Source organism: Python bivittatus, unplaced genomic scaffold (genome assembly GCF_059951505.1).
Source record: "Python bivittatus isolate LINGU-HERP-01145 unplaced genomic scaffold, Pbiv_v1 ctg000330_np1212, whole genome shotgun sequence".
NCBI classification, from domain to species: Eukaryota; Metazoa; Chordata; class Lepidosauria; order Squamata; family Pythonidae; genus Python; species Python bivittatus.
In genome coordinates, this window is record NW_028277058.1 from 49,916,514 (window position 1) to 49,940,252 (window position 23,739).

General features: G+C 37.9%; 2 protein-coding genes across 17 annotated transcripts in view; one reads left to right on the top strand and one right to left on the bottom strand.

Annotated features, from left to right (window-relative positions):
- DCP1B (decapping mRNA 1B) overlaps positions 1-5,687 on the bottom strand; it is a 49,733-nt gene extending 44,046 nt beyond the window's left edge. The window contains exons 1-2 of the mRNA XM_088141263.1: positions 5,173-5,687; positions 1,028-1,068 (exon numbers count right to left, since the gene is read on the bottom strand). Coding sequence (XP_087997389.1) covers positions 1,028-1,068; positions 5,173-5,553 — 422 coding nt within the window. The 5' untranslated portion in view covers positions 5,554-5,687. The remainder of the gene's footprint in view (positions 1-1,027; positions 1,069-5,172) is intronic.
- CACNA1C (calcium voltage-gated channel subunit alpha1 C) overlaps positions 1-23,739 on the top strand; it is a 572,293-nt gene that overhangs the window by 13,653 nt on the left and 534,901 nt on the right. The gene's annotated exons all lie outside the window — the stretch shown is intronic.

The following is a 23,739-nucleotide window of genomic DNA, read 5'->3' on the forward strand; positions in this document are numbered from 1 at the left end:
TGAACCGGATCAAAGTAGCAGGAGTTTCACAGAGGGGAGGGGAGTATGTGCTTAAGAAGCCCCAAACCACCCAGTGAAGTTAAGGGTATAATTGGCCCCCTCACTCCTGGCCTTCCGGAGGGATGTGAAGACCTGGCTCTGCCATCTGGCCTGGGGTGGGGAGGGAAGACATCAGGTGTGGGGATGGCTGGCCCCTTAGAGGCCTGGCGTTTGCTGCTCTGAACCATCGGCCTCCTGGACTCTTTCTTTTTTAGTAATTGTTTTGTACAGATTTTAGGTTTTAGGTAAATGTATATTTATTTATTGTTTTAATGAGTTGTGAGCCACCCAGAGTCCCCCATTAGGGGGAGATGGGCGGAGATAAATTTAATAAATAAAATAAATAAATAAATAATTGCATGATCTTGAAAGCAGTTTCCTTAGAGTACCACATATGGGCTGTAACTCTCTGGATGACCTAGATGGCAGCAAAGGAACGCAGAAAATTAATTCCTTGCTGCCCTGATTTTTGCAGGCCAGATCTGGTAGCCTTAACTTTCCCCTTCTGTGACTGGAGGCAGAGTTCTGACTTCAGACAAGGAGCGAGATTGTTCTCACGGCATGATAACATCAAAAGATTGCTAAGGAGGGGTTGTTAGTAGGGCCCTCTGGCATGGCCCTCCAACACAGCAGAAGTTTCACACCAAAGAAAGAGGCAATGAAAACGTAATCCTCCACTGTCTGTAACAAAATGCCCAGAAGAAACCTATTCTTTCAATTTTATTATTTTTCTAAAAGGAGACAGAGTGAAGGATTTCTTCCCAAGGTGTAATAAATTTGCTGAGCAAGTTATTTTAAACTATTGATTGATCATATTAACACCCAAGTGAGTATGTTTTATTTGGGTGTTTTGATAGCTACACCAGAGGAAAATAACATCCCAAAATTTGTAACTGCTGATTCAAACAATTCCCTTGCTCTTTCTTTTCTGTTTTGAGCATGGAATGACTTAACAACTCTAATAAGAAAAATATTTTAATGGTCTCACCTTGTATAAACAAATAGCGTTCCTTCCACATCAGTCTTCTCCTAAAATCAAATAAAAAATGCTTAGTTGTTTTACTGATATCATACAAACATGCTATTAAAATCTATATACTGTATAGACAAAAAACTTGTGTTTTTACACCAGTAAGTGATCACTGCCTTTTTGGCACATTAATGTATTCCAAGTCAATTCTCATTTTTCAAAACATATACTTTTGTCCCCAGTAGTCCCCAGTCATAAAATGTGTGCTGAGTACATGCTCCTAAAATGAAATGTTCTCTTTGCTAGGAAGAATTAGGGACTTATTTTGTGCTAACAGCCATTTTTCCATATTTTGAGAAAAAAATGTGTCTCCTTTACTGAATAATATTTGTGGTTGGTATCCTAAGCAAGCAACAATAAACACCAAAATTCCTAAGAACACTTTCATTACCATTTTTAACACATGGTACCTGAAAGGAGCGCCTACAGGGCATGCTTTATTATTGTTATATATAAATCATGACATTTGTTATCAATCTGATTTTAAAATGCATCAGAAAAAGTACCATAAATATGAAACTAACAAAGCTGGCTATAAAATATGCAATTGACCCATACCCCATATTTTAAATTTAAAATAAATTCATATGCAATGTAATTATACTTATATCGACATACTATGAACTATACTTCTGAAAATATGAGAGGTATCTGGCCACTGAAATATATTAACAAAGAGACAGAAATCTATTTTCCTGGGTATAAATAAGTCTGTGCAGTGATTTAAAAAGGTTTTAATAAAGCCTCACTTAATAACTATCAACATAAGTAAAAAGATTATGCAAAGTAAAAAGCATTAACAGGTTAAAAGTATTATGATGAATACCAGTATCTTTATATATCCTGTACAAAGAGTGCTTAGTCTTAGTTTAGTATTATCACTATCCTGAAATAACTATGTTAAAAAAAAAAAAAATCTACATAACAATACTTATAGAGTAGGCATATTGTATCTGGGCTGCAAAAATAGATATCTCTGGATGTCAGCAAGAATACAGTATACAGAAAACTATATATGTCTGCTGCCATCTACAGGACACCCAGAGCTTTACAACACATATACAGTATGCCTAACATAAACTCCATTTTTTTAAAGACATGGCATATTATATTATTAGTACCTGCTAATTATTATTTTCATATTCTGGATATGATTTCAAACATTATGTCAGGAATGCAACTTTCAACAAGTCACATAAGTTCAAATATCCCCTGTCAAATATGTTGAAGTTAAAGGGTGAAGATAGTAAAAATGCCAGCGGAGCATGAATGATTGTTCCAGGAAACACTGAGAACTGGAGTTCCAAATTTAGTATATATAGCTCAAGAAAGAGGAAAACTGGATTTTAATTCATACAGAGTCCAGGATAAAACGAGCAAACATTGTATCATGTACAGGGACTCACAAGAAGGACAACCAGTATTAAGAGTTCTGGAGAACCATAAAGATGACTCCCTATTTTGTGACATTTTGGTCAGCCCTAACAAACATATAGTGTAGTTCTGGATTTTGGAATAAGTATGCACAGGTGATCATATGTGCTGGGTCCAAAAAAGCACAAATAATTAGATTGTAATGTAGTCACACTCAATAGTCATATTTTGGGATTCAACAGGCAATATGTATTCCAGAAAGGGAAGAGGAATAAGGAAACACAAGTTTGGTGCAGTGGTGAGTCAAGGAATGTATCAGGAAAGGCTCACTTAAAGCAGGGTTCCTCAACCTTGGCAACTTTAAGATGGGCAGACTTCAACTCCCAGAATTCCCCAGCCAACCTTGCTTTTGCCTTGGCCTAGAAGCAAAGTTTTATAATTAAATGTTGGGGGAAAAAGTTTGAAAAACCATCCCTTGGCAGAGCCACCTTAGTATTTGATTTAACTGCAAAATGCATGTGTTTAAAACAAGGGGAAAGAGCTACTAGTATCTTAAACTGAAGGTATGGGGTGGGTGGGTCAATAGGTCTGTCCTTCCAACAGCTCCAGGACAGGCCTATTGACCCATTCCGCAGACAAAAGATTTTCTAGATGAGAAAAAGTGTCTAATCTCAGAGGTGGGGAGGCTGTGCCTCATTTCATAACCCTTTAAAACAGTGCTTCTGAACCTCAGCAACTTTAAGAAGTGTGGACTTCAACTCCCAGCAATTCCCCATCTTAAAGTTGCCAAGGTTGAGGAACCCTGACTTCAAGAAAATAAAAAAGGAAAGGATGACTTAGTGCTATGTAAATCACTGAACAGAAGAGACAGCAACAGCAACCAGTGCAGAAACCACCTAAAACATTTTCCATGAAAAGGTGGTATAAAACCGCTAATGATAAATTGACATGGAAAGGAGACCCAGATGCGTGCAATGACCCATAAACTTCAGATTAGTTTGAAAAAAAGCTTCAGCAAAACAAATGAACAGTGTTAATATATAGACATGTTGTGGTTTATTTACTGCTAATTTGGAATTCGTTTTCCCTGGTTAGGTAGGGTAGCTGCAAGTCATTCTTTTGAAAAGGCAAGGGTAGGAAAAGCAACTAATTCCAAATTAGAATTAAGCCTTCTGAGCTGGTTGGACAGAAACAAGGCTACCCCTACACCCAGCAAGTTCACTGTGCTAGAAGGGGGAGAAAAGGGGACACGGATGGCAAAAGCTGTGTTGTGCCATCACCCACAAGCTCTGCCCCTTTCACATGTGCTTCGTGACGTTGCACATATAGACAAAAGGGGTGGTGCTTCCATTGCAACCACACGATGTCGCTTTCATTATTTGAACAAAAGCATTATGTCCTGCCGATGCCCCTGGAAGGAGAGGAGCGCCAGGGGATTCCACCCAGCAGAGACGTGCATCTAACACCTCTCCCCCATTTCCATGGAAATATGCAACAACCTGAAGCCAAAGCTTTTTTGCTTGCTCCTAGTGGTAGCAACTCAACTCCAGTTCAGCTCCCAGTGAGTATGCAGACACACCCAGCAGTTTTCCTGGCAGTGTTATGGAAGTGGTTCTTCCAGGATTGGTCATGGAAAAAATGTGGTCGCTAAGAGTCGATAATGACTTGATGGCACATAATCAATTAAAAAAATACTCCTTCCACAGTGGGGCTTTTTTTAACTTCCCAGGCCAGCTTTCAACTCTGGCATTTCCTGGGGCTCCCATCTAGCCCAAACTTGATTACTGAGGATGCGTAGTGAGGAACTTTGCCACAAGAAGCTGCCTTCCTGGCACGCCCCTTTGCGCCAGCTGAAAAGCACCTATCCCAGTCAAAAGTCACTAACCTCCATGTACTTGGGCAGATCAATCCTAGGCAACCAAGGCCAAGGGCACTAATGTCAGGCTGGCTGATGTTATTCTGCGCCATAATTTTATATCATTGCGGAGATGGGGGGATTAAGGACATTGTTTTTTGGATCACCCATATTATTAATTATTCTTGGAGTGGTTAAATCTATTCTCAGACTCTTCTAACTTGGTGCTAGACTGTGAATATGTCTCTGTTTGGAATGGGAGGTTGGACGTGGTATGTAACTTGGCTGCTCCTACATTGGCAGGCTGCCCCTCTCCACTCTTTATTCCAGTTCCTCTCGGCTTATCTTGGCAGCCAGGGTGGTTCTGCTGGCAGATCTCTGAGGTTCATCAGCAGAAAGTGCTCCCTGATGCAAGAAAGGGATTTCTGCAAGCAAAACTGACATGTGCTTCATTGAGACCTTGTGCAGATAACGCCTTTTTGTCCCGTTTAAAATAAGCTTAGGCAGCACAAGACAGTCAAATGCCTCCTACAAAGAATAAAACGGAATTAAACTGGAAGAAGGCTTTAACCATTTCGGCAAAAGGGCAGTGATCAAAATGATCTTTGTCCAAAATGCATGCAAGGCAAATTTGAATAGGAAAGATGACCTCGGGCTGAAAGCGAAGGAAGAGTCTTTTAGGGAGTTTACGGGACCTCCCGCTAAAGTGGATGCCACGTAAAGGCTTGAAAGACGACCCCTCTCCCGCTCCTCTACTACGGAATTTACGGTACGGGAACGAGGCTGCTGACTTAAAGCAACAGCTACTTTATTCCGTCTTCCTTCCAGTTCCAATCCCCCACCACCGTCCCGCGATTTACACTCGCTCACGCACCCACTCATTGGCGCGATGCCCGAAAGTGTAGAGCGCCACCTGGCTGGCCACGTCCAAGATGCTGCTGATGTAGGGGTCGTGCCGCTGGAGAGCCGCCAAGCTGATGTCCAACCCCTTGCCCAGTGGGGCAGCCCCAGCCACTGACGCAGCCATCTTGCCTCCGAGAAAAATAACTCTCCGAGTTCGGAGCAGGCACGACGAATCAAGACCCGAGAAATAGATTGCACACGACGACTTTTCCGCCGATCGCAAGGAATCGCAAAACCGGGCGATCAGGAGCCCCGACAATCGAGCCCCGATTGCCGTTAGCGCAGGATTGTTGCCACTAGCAACCGCTCTAGCTCCCCTCAACCTTGGCTTTTGATTCCTCCCTCTAGTCATATTATTTTTAAAAAGTACTCTTCCAACCAATTGAAAAAACAGACTCCCTGCAACACTAATTGTAGTCTAGGAAATTAAGTGCGTATTCTTTGCAACTCCCAAAGACATTGCCAAATGAAATCATCAATATGGGGAGATCTCATGACCCAAAGAATAGAGAAGACTCAACATGGTTACATGCTTGATTCAGATGGAGGAACTGGGTAGGTTCCTATAATCTTGATGTCTTGCTGCCAAGGCTGCAGTCCTCATCCGGAAGGCTTCAATCTGGGTGCAAAGGCTTGTGCTTGATGGTTTAAAGCAGTGTTTCTGAACCTCAGCAACTTTAAGAAGTGTGGACTTCAACTCCCAGAATTCCCCAGCCAGCATGCTGGCTGGGGAATTCTGGGAGTTGAAGTCCACACTTCTTAAAGTTGCTGAGGCTCAGAAGCACTGTTTTAAAGGGTTGCCTTCAGCACTGAAATGAGGCACAGCCTCCCCACCTCTGAGATTAGACACTTTTTCTCATCTAGAAAAACTTTTTTCTGCTGAATAGGTCAATAGGCCTGTCCTGAAGCTGTTGGAAGGACAGACCTATTGACCCACCCACCCCATGCCTTCAGTTTAAGATACTCTTTTCCCTTTTTTAAACACCTGCATTTTGCAGTTAAATCAAATACTAAGGTGGCTCTGCCAAGGGATGGTTTTTCAAACTTTTCCCCCCAAAATTTAATTATAAAACTTTGCTTCCAGGCCAAGGGAAACAAATGAAAGGGAGAGGGCAAAAACATTTATGTGAATTATGAGATTTTCTGTCATAATTCGCAGCTCACCTTTGATTTCTTTCATCTTATTTTTCATGAAATGTTAAGGTTGTTTTTGGAAACGTTAGACATTTTTTGCTGCTCCCTCGTTCTCTGATAAGTTCTTATGTTTCTGGGATTCCTACCATAGAATTCCCCAAATGCTTTGAGGATATTGGGAAATACTATCTTTTAATAATGAATTAGAGATGAGAAGGAGTCTGGGAGCACCTTTTCCGACTTTTTTAATAAAATAGATTAAAAGGCATACAGTACACTTTAAGCTTTTTAAAAATTTTATTTTTTATTGCTTTTAAAATAATGACAGAAAAAGAAAATGATAGAAATACATACATTGTCAGAGAACAAAGAAAAAAAACACATAAGTGCTTTAAAAAAAGTGAAAAAAAACAACAATGGGAAAAAGAAAAAAGAAACAAGGTATAATATATCGTTATAACAGTAAACAGTTTCAATTATCATTAGATATACTTATTAGATATTATCATTAGATATACTTATTAGATCTTAAGAGTCCCCTGGATTCTAGGGGGTCAAACCAGTCAATCTTAAAGGAAATCAACCCTGATTGCTCATTGGAAGGACTGATAATGAAGCTCAAGCTCAGATACTTTGGTCACCTAATGCGAAGAGAGATCTCTTTGGAGAAGACCCTGATGCTGGGAAAGATTGAAGGCAAAAGGAGAAAAGGACGGCAGAGGATGAGATGGTTAGATAGCATCACTGAAGCAATGAGCATGAAACTGAGCAAACTCAGGGAGGCAGTGAAGGACAGGAAGGCCTGGCAGGATATGGTTCATGGGGTCACGAAGAGTCGGACACAACGACTGAACAACAAAAATAATTAGATATACTTATCTAATGCAAACATTATGTAAATGTATTTATTTCTAATACACTTACATAACAACCATGCTTTTTTTTTTTTTAACCTACTGTATTTTGTATAAATGAGTCCCATATTTCATTATACTTGTCCATACAAAGGCCATATCTACAGGCAATCTGCTCATAGTGCCAAGTGTAATCGGGTCTTCAACCCATTGACTCAGTGGGGCCATACATTTATCTTTCTAATGTTGCAATATCAGTCTTTTGGCCAAAGCATGGGCACGGAGAATCCATTTATGTTGTCCGGTTGTCAAATTCCATGTACTAGTTATATAGTTCAAAAGAACATTATCCTCTGAAAATTTTAGCTTTTGTCACACCATCATATTTATATAGCCCTCTACTTTATTCCAAAACTTAGTAAATATAGGACATTGTAAGAATGTATGTTTTAAAGAGGTATTGTCCTTATTACATCTCCAACAAAATGCTGTTTTGGACAATCCTTTTCTATACAGACATAGTGGAGTCCAATAAATTCTAAATATTACTTTTTGTTGTATAAGTCATAATTTAAGATCCATTGACACTCTTGCTATAGAAGTTAAGACACTCTCCCACTGTCTAGGCAATATAGGAACCTAATTCTTTATTCCACTAATTTCCTAGCATGTGGATATCAAATTGATTTATTGATAACAAATATATATAAGAACTAATAGTAGGTTTTTTAGTTTTAAAGGATTTAACAAGTTGTTCTAGTATCTCAGGTGTCTCAGAAGCTGAAAATGCTGCTGGTCCAAATAGTGTTAACAAATGTTTTAGCTGTAGATATTGCCATTGGGTTACATCTCATAGATGCTAGTTATCTCTTAACACAGTGTATATTAAAAATTCATCTTCATCATCTATCAATTAGTCCAAAGTCAGTGTCCCCGCTTCCATACAATGTTTTCATATCACTATCTTTTTCTCAATTTGTAATGTTGAGTTTCCCCATAAAGTCAATTTAGCATGGAAAGGGATCAAATCTTTTTTTATTATACGTTACATTCCATATCTTTCTGACTGACATGATTGTTTCCAGAAATACTAGAGTTCTAGTGTATTTAGATCCTAATATTGTCCATCCAACCAAAGGTGCTACGTATGCATATTTCAAAGTTGCCCAAATTGGAAAATTAATACCAATTGTTGGCTTCCATTATTTAATACTTGACCATAGGTAAGCCTGATGATATAACTCCAGATCTGGAAAACTGAATCCTCCTTCAATCATTGGTAATTGCATTTTCTGTAGGGACATTCTCAAAATCAAAGAACCCCATAAAAATGTTCTAAACAAAGAATTAATTTTCTGAAAATATTTCCCAGATATATGAACTGGAATTCCTCTCAGAATATAAATTAATGTGGGAATAATATTCATTTTGACAGCATTCACCTTTCCCCAAAGGGTGAGGTTTAATGACTCCCATCTATCAATATCTGAAGAAATCTCTTTATATTTTTTATTTATATTACATATTACTAACTGAGTTATATCTTTTGGTATGCACATACCTAAATATTTAATGGATTTGGCACAAATACGGAATTGATATTCCTTAAATGGATGGGTAATCACATTTTCACCTATTGGCATCAGTTCTGATTTGGACCAATTAATAGAATATCCTGCTATTTTACTAAAGGCATCTAACATTTGTATCAACACTGGAATAGTAGCATGAGGTTTAAAAATAAACTGAAGAATGTCATCTGCAAATAAAACCAATTTGTGTTCAACTGAATTAAGTACTACTCCGTAGATCTCCCTATGTTGTCTAATAGCATAAGCCAAGGGTTTCACACAGATATTAAAAAGCAAGGGTGAAAGTGGACATCCTTGTCTAGTTCCTTTAAATAGTGGGAAAGTAGTAGAAAACATACCATTAAGCTTTACTTTGGATGTCGGCAACTCATATAATAGCATGATCCATTTTATGAATTTCAAAGGAAATCAAACCTATTTAGTACAGCAAACATGTACTGTCTATATATTTTGTCAAAGGTTTTTTCAGCATCTGATGATAACATTACAAATTGGTCTTTGTTTTTATTCAAGACAATTAAATCCACAACTAACCTAATGATGTCTGTTGCTTGCCTTGTTTTTATAAACCCTGCTTGATCATTCTTAATAACAAACTGACTTAATATCACTTGCTGTAATCTATTTGCTAAAACTGCTGTTAAGATCTTCGTATCAGCATCAATCAATGAGATTGGATGGTAATTAGCACACTGAGTATGATCTTTACCTGATTTTGATATAACTGTAATATAGGCCTGATTAAATGTCTCTGATAATATTCCTTTATCAAATATCTTATTATACAATTGACAAAGTTTTGGTACCAAAAGATCTATAAAGGTTTTATACCACTCTATAGGAAATCCATCCAATCCTGGTGCTTTACCACGTGTCATCAGAGAATGCATCAAACGAAGATATGGAGGCCTTTCTAAATAATATTAGCTTACCATACTTAGATGACTCACAAAAACAACTTTTATTCACTCCACTATCTGAGACAGAGATTAAACAAGTAATTTAAAAATGACAGTACACTTTAGGCTTAAAGTATATGCCTTTTAATAAAATGTGTTAGTTGGAGAAAGTGCTCCCACATGCCTCCTGATTTTTTGTCATCATAGACTAACATAGCTCTCCTCCTACCATGTCTAATAATGTAGAGCTAACCATATCTTGCTGCAGAAATCTGGATGCCCACTAGGTAGCAGAAAATAATTATTTTCTGCACTAAATTATTTTTGCTGCCATTCTGCGGTTGTCCATATTTTCCATAGCCGAGGTATGGTAGCTCTAAATAAGCAATTAATTCATATTTTTAAATAGAGATATAATTACCCCTCCACCAAATAACTGTTTTTAATTATGACATTATGACATACATAGTTTTCCTGCGTTAACAGCCAAATGGAGCATTCTCTTATTGCCTAACCACAAGTTATTAAGGCTTTCTCTCTTAAAACAGAAAAGGTAAAATCTCTTCTGAATTGGGCTTGACTCATGGTAATGATGTACACACAATGACAGAAAATTTGTCATTGGCTTCTTCCTGGATCTTTTTATCTCATCTCCAATCTTTACAGTCCCCCATCCAAATACGAAACAGATTTGTCCCTGATTGGCTTTTAAAAGATCAGCCAAGGTCATGGTAGGGAGCAGAAAACAATCACACATCTCTATGGAGAAGGTACATATTCCAAACACAATTCTCCAGTGCATTATAGCTCCCAATTTGTCTGCTTTCCTGTTCACTCAACTGATATAGTATGACTGACAAGGCAATTAGATGATAGCTTAATCAATCATGCAAAGATTGATTCAGCTGAAGTGGTGGTATGAAACAGATGTAGGGTGGATTGGCTCCTTTGTTTAATCTGATAGTCCATTTTGAATTCAATGCCCTTCTTTTTCTTTCCTTTGATAATAAAGATTTTTCTGGGCAAACCAGCTGAAGATATTAGAAAAACTACTCATGCAGACTAGGAAAAAAACGGTTCAGATAAAATGCACATATTTATTTATACACAGATGGATAATACTGCCCTCTAGTGCCTTGTACTAAACTGCTATCTATAAAATAATAATTATTGAAAACTTCCTTAAGCCCTTAACCTAACATGGAAATGTTTATGTTAGGATTGCTAGACCTGGGCTGCAAACATCCAGCAATCACTAGATGGTAGCCCAAAGCTGAAGATTTCTAACAGATCGGCAGCCCAGATCTGCCATAAGCCAGCCTAGTTTAACTAATTTTATACCATTAACCATGTAATTAAATCATAGAATGCCATAGAGTTCTGTATTGTCAGAATCCTGAAACTTATCTTGACAAAACTTTTTCTAAATAAGATCCAGGGTGGTCTAGTAGTTAAGGTCTTGGATTTGAGATGGAGAGACCCAAGTTCTAATCTACCCTCAGTCAAAGAAGCTCTTAATATTTTGCTAATTCATTGTTTATTGACCAATTAATTATGATATTCAAATAGATAATGCTTGATAGTGATTTTACCAGAAAAATATGTTGCTTCTTAGCATGGCTGATGCTCCTATACTAGAAAAACATGTTAAAATATGTTAAAGATGTTAAAAATATGCTAAAATAATTTGTCCAAATGTATTAAAATAGTTTGTCCAAATCTTGGCAGATGCTGGACCACATATGATCCGTACCTGCCATACGCTAACTTCCAAATTCAGAGGTGAAAGAACATTTGTGGCAACAGAATCTGACAACAGACCATTTCGGTGAAAAGATTTAGGTTGTCATTCCTGGCCTTCTTACTAGAATGGTTTTCTGGTAAAATAACCAGCGTCCTGGAACTGATATAAGTTCTCAAAATGAGGGTTGGGATTCCATCCCATTTCGTATTCTAATCAAGTTCTTGGCCAAAACAGCTTAGTTTGCCTAGATGGCTTGTATTGAGGATTGGATAGTGGGACTGCAAGCCTGTTGATTCTTTGGGGTTTTTTGGGGGGCTGTAGATGGGCAGCAAATTCATTGTTTTTTTCAGCAGAATTTTGTACTTCTCAAAAGATTTCCTTCCAAACCTTCTGCACCTGCTTAGTGGGTCAGCTTTCTTGTGGAGTGGGCACAGCTTGACAGGCTCTCCTACTTTCTTAGGCTCAGGTGTTGTTCTTCGAATTGTATCTTCTGCATCAACACAGTTGCTCTAGGTCTGTTCACTTAGGTGGATGCTCTCTCCTTCATTGAACTCTTTGAAGCCCAGGCTGTTTTGGCATGACAATTGCATGCATGAACTGAATAAAAATGGAAAAGCGTGCATATGCCTTTTGTAGGCTCTGACTGCATATTTCCACTTTGTTTCTATAAGATAGGACTCTGCATGCTGGAGCTGTTGAGGTTGGCATCTTCTTTGGCTACTAGCATCTCAGCAAATACATTGTGCGGTACCCATGCATTCAACACCCTTGATACCCTTCTTTCCCATTTATTTCTCATGGGCTTTAGAGCAAAGCATCATTGTGGTTCTTGTCCTTCCTCAATGACAGGTATAAAGTAATGCTGGATAACTAGTCAAGTAGACCTAGTACACTGTTATTTTTTTTCCTGCTTCTTCTACTGCAGGAAGTCAACAGCAAACCAGCAATAATCCCTAAATACTCCACGTTCTCACCTTTCGCTGCAAACCGGGGCTCCCCTCATTCAACCTCACTTGCTTCAGCTATAGAAGAAACTCCAGTGCCAGTGAACTCTTTATTTTCTCATTAGACTGCCAGTTATGATTCCTGTCCCCTACTTCTATTTCACTCAGCCCAGTTCAGGGGAAAATTCAGAGTCACCCGTTGGGGGAGGTGAGCAGCATACAAATTTAATAAATAAATAAATAATAAAAATTCACCAGTGAGGCTTTACTGCCTTGTTATTATCAGGATTTATTGGAATAACACAATTCCACAAGCTTTGCTGGAATGGTACCCTGGTGAATCAAATCTTTTGCTTCTGTCTGTTTTTGTTAATTCACAGAATTCTGGAAGTCCTTGGGATTGGGTAGAAACAAAATCAGAGACTATCAAGTCTGAAGCAGAGTGAGTGAATTCTGATTGCCTGCCATTCTCTGAGTTCAATGATTGGTAGTCTTGATTGAGGAATGATTGGCTGAAGTTGCTCACTGGGAATTCCAGAGGTCTATCAAGGGCTATTCGTCTTGAAAATTCAGGGTTACCTCCAGGTTTGAGAGAACGTGCCTCCAAATACCAGTTGCAGGGGAACCACAGTGGGAAAGGGATTGTCTTCATTTTGTGCTTGTGAGTATCTGGTTGGCCATTGTGAGAAACAAAATACTGAACTAAGATGGGCCTTGATTTGATGCAGCAGGACATGTAAACATTATTACATTTTAATGTTTCATACCCTTGGGTAGTAAGGTAAAATGTGAGATTTGCTGATGGGGAGTGATCTGCAAAGTTGGGAGTGATTTGCAAAGGATTTGATGAAGGCGCAGCAGATTGCAGAATCATCTGCTAGACATGCTGGCTGGGGGCTGGGGTGGGCTGGGATCGTTTGTTTTTTCTTCTTTTTGTTTTACATGAAACGCTTGCATCAATGAGCTTTCCAGCAATGCCACTACAACATTCCCTGTGGCCTACTGCACTTTTTTTAGCCTGACTTCTTTTCAAGTGGGCAGTGCATACTTTGCTACATCTCTGTGAGCACTGCCACTGTGATTCATAAGTATGTATTAGCTATGCACTCTGGAATATTGAAAAGGATTGTTTTCACAGGGAGAAATGGTTTTGAATGAGGTCCTTGCCCAGAATCTAAGTAGAAAAGAATAAGCCTCTATTGATATACATTTTTTTAAAGCAAGAACTTGGCACTTCCAACTTTTAAAACATCTTTTCAGCATAGGTTACAACATGTATTAAGCCCTGTTCTCTTTCAATATTCTATTCATACACATACACACGCATACATCCCAGCATAAAATCTAAACCTAAGATATTACAACAGCAGGTATCCTCCCAAAACATTAATGAAAGTGATCAATCAAATCTCAGTGATCCATTACACCCAACATGTACTTTTCTTACTGCAGTTTTGGTAATTTTTTAATTTCTCAAGGACCAAAAATGTGGAACACATCCTAAAGTCCCTTCTCATTTTGCTTTAAATGTTTTAGTGCACACTCATGAGCACATGCATACAAACACACGTGCATATATATGCTTTGAATATAAACACAGACTGCAGTATGGGCAAATACCAAATGCAATATATAAATGTGCCATAGCGTTATAGGTGGCTATAAAGTCTTCCTACATAGTATCAGGATGTTCTTGAATTAAGACTCTATTTTTGCATATTCTTGTCCCATGTAACAATCAGTAAGAATTACATTTGGGAATAATCTGGCAATAAAATATTAGCACAGTTATTCAGGCTGGTCTCTCTCCTAGATAGAAAGACTTCTGGTTTCAACTGGGGCCTGACCTGCATATCTACATTCTTTGCTGTAGGATGCTTTTTATAACTATAACGTTAAGCTAAACAAAAACATTTGAGGTTTAGCATATTCTATGAACATAGCCAACTATGTTTTATTCAACAAATCATAATTAAGAGAAAAGATAGAAGAGAATAAATGAACCCAGCCCATATGTTCCCCGGTTCTGATTCCTGGTTTTGTCCCTCACCTTGTGGGAGTTGGTGGCCTTACACAGTTTCTTCTATTTTTTTTTAACATTAGGACCCCAAGGATGCCCTTCTCAAGGCATTAGAGTCCTGGTTGTTCCCTTGGGCATTTGGCCCTGGCTGTTAAGAGAGTCCTGCTGGTTGATTTATTGGGTTGTTCTTTGAATGTGAATGTGCTTTAGACTTCGGACGTGTTATATTGACAGTTTTGGGTTTTTTTAACAAATTCCCTTGGACTGTTTTTCAGTTTCAATCTACTGTGAGATGGGCAACCGTATAAATATTTTAAACAAACAAACAAACAAACAAACAAACAAACAAGTTGGGTTGGGGAGGTAAGCACTGGAGTGATGATTCTTGGTTTAAGCGATGGTCCTACAATCAGGATGCAGTTGTCCATATATAAAAAAAAGTACTGGTCTATAGTTCATAACCATTCACACGTCCAAAATTGATGAGCCAAAATGCCAGATATCCAGCTCTCATTTTTTAAAAAACTGGCTCATCTAAAATTTAAGGGAAAGGGGTATTTCTGCCCCTTCTGTTACATAAATAAGGTAGGGAAAACCCAAAGACCATAGCTTCTGGAATTCTTCCCACCCCTTTTACCAGCAGTGGCCATAAGAGGTGTCTGTATTTTCTTCTGCTTTACAAAGTAACTTTGCATATGTGTGTTTGTATTATTTATAACTTACACCTTATTTGTTGCAAATTGGTGACTTTAAAAAATGTGCTACATTTTAAAAGGCTGTCCTGCCAATGAGTGCGCATGCACATGCCGTACAGCACTGCTTTATTAATAGCGCAAAAAGCAGGAGAGGGCCTGTGAGTGAGTGAGTGAGTGAGTGAACTCTGAGGAACAACACCGTACCACCCAAGAGGCCAGGGGTGGGGAGTGGTACAGTATGTAATAACACTGCAGAGTAATCCAGTGTTGTTATCCAGTCTCCTGGTGTACTGGGAATACAGCACAGCATTCTTCTTTAGGGAAATGCAATGGGAAGAGGATTTGGATTTGATTATAATAGCCATATAATTTAAAAAGGGCTAGAGAGGTCTGTGGGATATTTTATGCACACTATTAAATAAAGTGTGCATAAAAGTGATTTTCTTTTTTGTTTCCTCCTGAGCGGGCATCTCCCTCTCTCTTACAGCTGGCCTTGTTGCTAAGGCAGTATAGCATGTAGTTTCTCAGAAATCATTGTTTTCTCATGTATTATAAAGAACTCTATTGTGAAGATATTAGAGCTGTGCAAAGCAGCATTTTGCAAGGCACGTTCACATGGACAAGCTATCTTTCTTGAAGCACTGGGGCAACCATGTCCTGCAGAATGACACGTGGATGCTTTGGTTTGCCAGATCCCAGTGGGTGTGTTGCCTGTATATGCACAGGTACATGCAGACAACCTGCAGAAGAACAGTGTCTCTGTGTGTGTGTGGAGTGTGTTGTGTCTGGAGAGTTTCTGTCCTCTTCTGACCCCCTCTTCTGTCCTCTTCTGACACTGAAATTAAACACTTTGGTATATGAACTGCTTTCTTGTCTTTAAATCCTTATGGGTTTACATCACAGGGTAGAGAGCCAACTTCAAAATGGTTTAGCATCAAGCATGGAAATCCAAGATCCAAAGCATTTGTGCAGAATACATTTCAAAAATTGTACTAGTCAATAAACAAAGTGGCTGATCATCTGTAGAAAAGTAAAGTGACCTCCAGATCCTGGACCATATATGCATTTCACCCCATCCTCACTACAAAAGACATTCGCATGGAATTTACTGCACCTCTTTACAAAACGCTCATCAAAATATCCAGAATGAAGAATCAGTAAAATGTTTGCTTTACATGCAAAATGTCCCAGGCTTAATCTCTGGCCTCTCTAAATTGTGGTGGGAAAAAACTCTACTCTGGGAGTTTTTGAGTATGAATAAGAAATAGGTAGAGTTTTCATGCTGCCTTCTTTTAACAAGTTGCCAAATATGAATTCTGCTTCATTAGGAAGAGATTAGGTACAAACTAATAAATGAAAAAGTAACAATATTAATAGTGTTCAAATGTGGGCATATGACAAAAGGTCTAGACTTAATCTAGCTATGTGAATTTGTCCTCTCTGATGATCTATGAAATCTAGTGGATTGTTTGCAGTCAATCCTCCACTGTCTGATGATGATGATGATGATGATGATGATGATGATGATGATGATGATGATGATCTACAATTAGATTCACAGTCAAAGACTGGTGAAAACTTAATACTTTAAGTCCTAATCAAGAGCCTAAGAATGATTAAGGTAGTGTCTGAGGATGTAGGCAGTTCCAAGCAGGGTATATTTTTGTAAAATTAGGGTGTTCAGGTCTGATAAATTCAAAATTTCCAAATATCAAGGAGGTCCTTTAGGTATTGCTCCAAGGCCTCCAACCCAATTGGTATACAGCAGATTTCTTTTTCCACATGCATTCAACGTAGAATCTGCAAGCCCCAGTATTTTGTAATTTTTTTGGATTGCTTTTCCTCAATCCTAGCATCCTCCAGTAGAGCAACAGCAATGAACCAGATTTTCTTCTTTTCAATGACAGTTATATCAAGCATGTTATGAACGAGATGCCTGTCTTTTTGGATTTTAAAGTCCCATAAGATCTTAACCCGCTCATTTTCCAAAACCTTCTCAACTTGATGAGCCCAGTGGTTCTTGCTACATTCAGATCCAAACCTCTGGCAAAGTTTCCAATGAATAATTTTGGCAACTCAGTCATGATGCTGCTTATAGTCAGTTTGTGAAATTTTGCTGCAGTCGCTGATCAGATGGTCAATTGTTTCATCCTTTTCACTACAAAGACAACATTTACTGTTGTTTGTTACATGATAAATGTTCACTTTCATGCAATTAGTTGGCAAAATTTGTTCTTGAGCCGCTAAAATAAAGCCTTCAGTTTCTTTCTTTAACACTTCTGATCTTAATAGGCTCCATGTGGGGTTTTTATCAGCTTTTCCTTCTATATCCTTCAGGTATTGACCATGCATTGGCTTGCTCTTCCAATTAACAAATTGGTTTTCAATTGTTTCTTTGCTATACTCAGCCTTCATCTTTGTTGTTTTCAAAAGCTTTGATTCACTTCCTTCAATAAGGATTCTTCGCTTTTCTTAATATAGTCATTCAAGCCATGTTTTTCTTCCTGCACAGTTTGTTTCACCTGTTGGAGACCTCTGCTTCCTTTGGCTCTTGGCAAATACAGCTGACCAATATCACTTTTCAGGTATAAAGCATAGTATATTGTCATTAGTTTTCTTGTCTTCCAATCCAGGTTATCAGGTTCCATCTGGGTCCAGTCAACTGTTCCTGCTGTATATCATATAATGGGGACTCCTTGATTGCTTTGATGATGTTTCCACCATTTAGCTTTGATTTAAACAATTTTCAAACTTGTTTAATATATTTGGCAGAAGTGCTTTCTTTGACTTGGTTCTGTAATAAATCAGATGCTTCCAAAACTCCCAAATATTTGTAGCCTTCTTTTGGTGCTACTGCCTTTATCAAATCTTCATTGTCAAGCTGTATTCCATCATCATGAACAATTTTGCCTGCCTTTATGGCTATAGTTGCACACTTGTCGATACCAAATTGCATTCCAATATCTTTGCTGAATTGTTTTGTTCTTTTTAGCAAAGAATCCAGTTCAGCCTTTGTTCTTCCAAATAGTTTTAAGTCATCCATATAGAGTAAATGTGAAACTTTTACTCCTTTTTTTAGTCAATTCATATCTACAGTTTGTCGTGCTTAAAATTGTTGTCAATGGGACCATTGATAGTATAAAGAGCAAAGGTGCTAATAATTCCACATTAATCTCAACTTCTCCTAACTCTTCTCCATTAGTTATCAGCTTTGTTCACCAAAACCTCATTGAAATATTCATAAATTGCCTAATGTTTCTGCTGATTCCAAACATTTTGAGACATTTCTCAATCCAGCTATGTGGAACAGAAGTAAATGCCTTTTTATAGTCTATCCAAGCCATAAACAAATTTGGTCTTTTTTTTTTTCAAATTCTTCAAAACCATCTTGTCAATCAATAACTGGTCCTCTGTTTCCCTTGAATTTTTACAGCACCCTTTTTGATTTACAGGAACTAAGTCATTCCTTTTCAGATAGCTATAAATTTGATCTGCAATTATGCCTGTAAATAGCTTGTATGTTGTTGGCAAACAGGTTATGGGTCTGTAGTTTCTAGGCTCATTTTCCTTCTCCTTGTCCTTCTGAATTAGGAATGTCCTTCCATTTGTTAACCATTCTTCATTTTCTGGTGCTTCCAAAACTCTGTTCATCTGGTCTGCCAATCTCAAGTGTAGACCTGCCAGAATCCATGGAATTCATCTGGTCCAGGAGCATTCCAATTTTTGATCTTCTTTGATTGCTTTCATACCATTTCCTCAGTTATCCTAATGTCTTCCATGCTGGGTACTTTCACTGCATTTTCAACTTGCTTGATCCATGTTGCATTCCTATTGTGATTTCTGTTGTTTTCCCACAAATTTATCCATAATTTTAGGGCCTTTTCTTTGTCAGACTTTTGTTGTCTATGGTTGATTCTTTCCCATTTTCAAGGGTTTTGTAGAATTGATGCTGATTTGCCCTGAACAGCGAATTCTGCTGAAATTGGATTATTCACAATTGTCATATTGCTTGGTCTTCTCTGCAATAGCCACAACTCTTTGTTTCAATTGTTCTACAATCTCTGCAATTCCTTTGTTCTCCAGGTTGTACTTTATGCACAGGCTAATTTTGATTTTCTTATTCTTCAAAGTTCCTTGCCTCAAATTCTTAAAGTTGCTCACATTCATGCAAATTTTCTTTATCTTCAATTCTAAGCTAATTTTCCATTTAGGTTTTCCCTTCTTAATGGCTTCATTCCTTCATATTTTAAGTCCCAATTCTTCAATAGTTATATAGGCTGCGGCATACATCAGCTGGTTTGTCTGGGTTAATGTTTCAGTTGGAATAATTTTGACAGCTTTTTAAATATTCTTTATTATTTCAGCTAAAGTCTTCTTGTTAATTTGATTCAATTTTGGTAAATGTATTCTTTTGGCTTCTTTCATTCAGTCCTTGATTTTCCCAACTAGTCCTCCATTAACTGATAGTGCTTGCAGTTCTTTAGTAACTTCAGTTTCTTCTCCTTGTTGTTCTTCATTAACATCAGTAGTCTTTTCACTTTCTACTGATTGTTGCTAGCTCTGCAAATTGGTATTGTTATTGGTAGTTTTGAATAAACCTGAATTTTGAGTTGCTTGTTTTTCAATTGCTTCCAGTTCAGCATTGGTAAAGAACTTGTGTTTCAGAATTACACGCCTTTGGTCCAGAAGTCTCTGCACATTAATCTCTAAATCCAGATGTCTTTTTTTCCAAAGCTGGTACGTTTGGTTTTGAAATTCATGGTTTGATGGTTCCGATTGGTAGAAACATTCCATAATTGAGAATTATTGAGAATTATTATAGTTGATCCGGTATGAAATTCGAATTGTGTATTCTCACGATATTGAATTTTTTTTGGTACAGATTTAGTCCAACTCTTCAGCTAAGACCAGTCTGATATGGTTGCACCTGTTCAGCATAGCCCTTAGTATCACTAGAGCATGCAGGCCCTTCCACCACAATGAGGCACTGTTCCTTTGGAGGGGACTATTATTATTATTATTATTATTATTATTATTATTATTATTATTATTTTGTTTTCAAGTGAGGCTGGTGGTATGATATCTTTGCTGTCAGATGTAATTTACCAGCACAATGCCTTGCCTGATGGCTACAGCAAAACTCAAGGATTTCCTAAGGAGAAATGTCTACCCCAAGGGCATAAGGGTCCTCATCTTCACTTTGCTGCTCCCTGGCACCATCTCAACTCTATTACTTTAATTGTCACCTCAATTTAATCTTACAAGAGAACAACAAAAACAACAACAACTTTAATTGAAAATGCAGGAAGCCTCTGCACTTTTCATTACATGGGAACTAATGCAGTTTTTAGGCTACCTGAGTGGGAGAACAGCTCAAAGATACATGTCAGCCCTTACAGTTTTCAGATGGCTAATTTTTAGAAAAGCTCTGCTGACATCAAATTTGAGTGTGGGTTCTCTGTGAGTTAAGCTGAAACAATTGATCTGAAAAACTGTCAATTTCAGGACTCATTCCTACAGTTCTTCTGATGGACTGATAGGCAACTAGTGGACCCAGAGGGCCCAATTTAGTACTTTCTGGTCCACTGTTCTAACTACAATACAATAAAACTTAGTTTTATTAGAAAAAAGTTTATTAGTTTTTCTCCAGCTTCTTCATACATCCTGTCCCCAGTCATATCCTGACTACACCAAATCTTCTCCTTGGTTCCACAACATTGCTCTCATCTTCTTCCTAGCACGTAAGTGAGACCACCATAAGTCATCATTGCTCGCGGGATTCCAGAAAAGATGGTGATGTGCTAAGATGCAATTTATTCTTCTCTTCGAAAATAAAATGTGTAGACTGTTTGAAGAAAGTGGATAAGCTGGACATTTAATCAAATTGCTTCTGCCACTTCTAATATTTGGAGAGACAGTAATGCCTTGTAAAACCAGGAAGCAGTCCCCCCTCTTTTCCCATGGCACAGACATCTTTTTCACAGCTACCTCGCCCCGGCCTTGACTTCTGGAGAGACTGTCACAGAGTTTGGGAGTGAGCCTTCAAGTGAGACATTATTTGCTCCCATTTTTCAGGGGGGAACTCTGCCTGGCACCCCAGTTCAGGTAGAGGAAAGACAGAGAGAGATGTTTAGACCAGAAATTCCATCTGATATTTTCTCTCATGAGACCAAAAAAAAAAAAAAAAAAATTGAAATTCTTGTCTATTCAGAAATTCTCTAAATCAGCAACCCTCAGATTTTAGCAATAAGGCTGTTAATATCGAGAGGAGATACAGTTAGATCAAAAAGCAATGAAAAGAACAACAAGCTAAGATTAAAGCAAACAAGAAATTAATTGTAGCATTACCTGCTTGAGATACAACAATAATTTAAAGAGCTAATGTCCTGTTAAGAATCTTTAGATCACAAGTAAATGTTTCCTTGGATTCTCTTATTTATAGCAAAAAGAGATTTTAACAGAAGCTATCCAAAATGTTTTCTGGTCCTGTTTTGGATTGACTCTGCTGAATCCATTGAGGCAGCCTCTCATGTCTCATCTAGTTGCAGGTCTTCACAAACTTCTAATCCTACTGTAATTGAATTTCTCATGAGACATTGACCATTGGGAGCAATTTTTATTTAAAAATGGTTGGTAATACATTTCTTTGTAGAAAACGTGAGCTCATAATGGAATCATTGCCTTTAATCAACTATCTAGTAATGACACTTTTATAACTTTGAGATTTTACAAAAAGGAAAGGCTGAATGGCAATAAAACAGTTAAAACACTTGTTATGCATCATTGTTTGGCTTTAATACCCTCACAGCCTCTGAAACTCCAGAGGCACTATGATGGGAAAGGACTTAGCTGAAACTAAGCTTGACAATGTATTATGACCAATATTAAATTTTCAATTAATGCTTTTAAGAAGCATTATGTAGGGGAAAAAATGGCTGCATTTGTCCTTATTTGCTGTGTCTAATAAGACATATGAAGAGTGGAGAGTATCCTGAGAGCATTTTTTTTAAACATAACAATTCTTCTATGACAAAGATAATACCTCTGTGTTTTTGACACAGAGTCACATTGTATGATCTGAAAACTGTGTTTTCAGATCATACAATGTGACAAAGAATCCTGTTTCAAATCAGGGGGAAGTTGGGCTTAATTTATTTCTTTTCTTTTCTCTTTTTTTTTTTACTTTTTAAAAATGGATATGTTAATACCAGATTCTACAAATACTGTGGCATGTTATCCTGATGAACTTGGTTGCTATGGAAATGGTTCTGGTAAAGCTGAGAACTGTCTTAGAAGAATACTGAACGTAACAAACAAGAAGTGGATATCTAATATATCGGCTAGAACATGGGCATGTTGAAATTCAAGGTATGGTTAGTCATTGTACTACTTTAGCCAGAGCAAGATACAATCTGGCCTCCAGCTAGCCAGGATGCAGAATTGAGTGAAACAGGTATCATCAGTGGGGCCAGTGCTCTACAGAAATGCAGTATAACAGAAGTCCTTTGGCAGAAGTGAATTCCATGCAAAATCTAAGGAGAATGCAGCCATTAAAAACATATGTTTAGTAAAGAGCTAAACCAATTCAGTAATTCAAGGCTAGAAGTCAGGGAACTGAATTTTGCCATTTGTTTCAGCAGACACTAATTTTAATTGAGTTGTTGTTTTAAGAATATGGCTGCTTTGTTACAGCCCTTCCTCAAGCTCAACCAGAAGTAATAAAGGACAGTTGAGGAATTCTTTACTCATAGGGAAAACCTTACACCTAAGGACTTTGATGTTTCTGTGGATTTTGGTAGGCATCTTTTCCTTCGGTGGTCTCCTGAGTCTGCATGCATTGGAATCTGTATTTTGTAAGGCTCAGATGTCTCTTCTATGGATCAAATAGGGAATTTTCTGCTACATGCGAACTAGGAATCTGTCCTGACTAGGTCCCTCAAGAACATCATTGATTGAAGTAATTATTAAAATCAAGAACCCCTTGGGGACTGCCCTCAAGAATCTCATAGTCCATGAGGATCAGGAGCCTTTAGGAAGAAAAAAGAAAGAAACCCATTAGATATAGTACCTGCTTGCTGTACCAGAATAATTCCTTTAATTATTCATATTAAAAGAACTAGCAGCATCAAATGTCATGGTTTGTCTCTAAGTAATTTTTATCAAAGCTAGGCATCGGTAACTCAATTTTTTTTTTTTAAAGGAAACTGTTGGAATCAATACCTTGGCCTTTATGTATCCTAGGGCCAAATAGTGACTCAAAAGCATATAATTTTCACATGGATATGAAAAGGTAGGGAAAGGCTAAGCAATTTTCTCATGCAGTATAATTCTGCTGTTGAATATAAAATCACCATTTGGTTGAGAAAGATGATCAGGTACTCAGATTTAACTTTGTATGATCCATCTAATTTCAATGGCAGCTTCACAAAATATCTTTCCTGAATTCATAGTGTACTTATAAATCTAGTCTAAGTCTTGAACTACATAGGAAATGTTACTCCTCTGAAATGCTCCATGCTTTTAGTCATGGTTCAGCAATGAGAGTTCCCAGATTTAAACCTACAATGCTTTTCCATCTGACTCTCTCAACCTCTCTTTCTCTGTAGTAGGGCAAGATGAGTCACAGACGAGTCAGGTTGTAATGGTATGTGGGAAT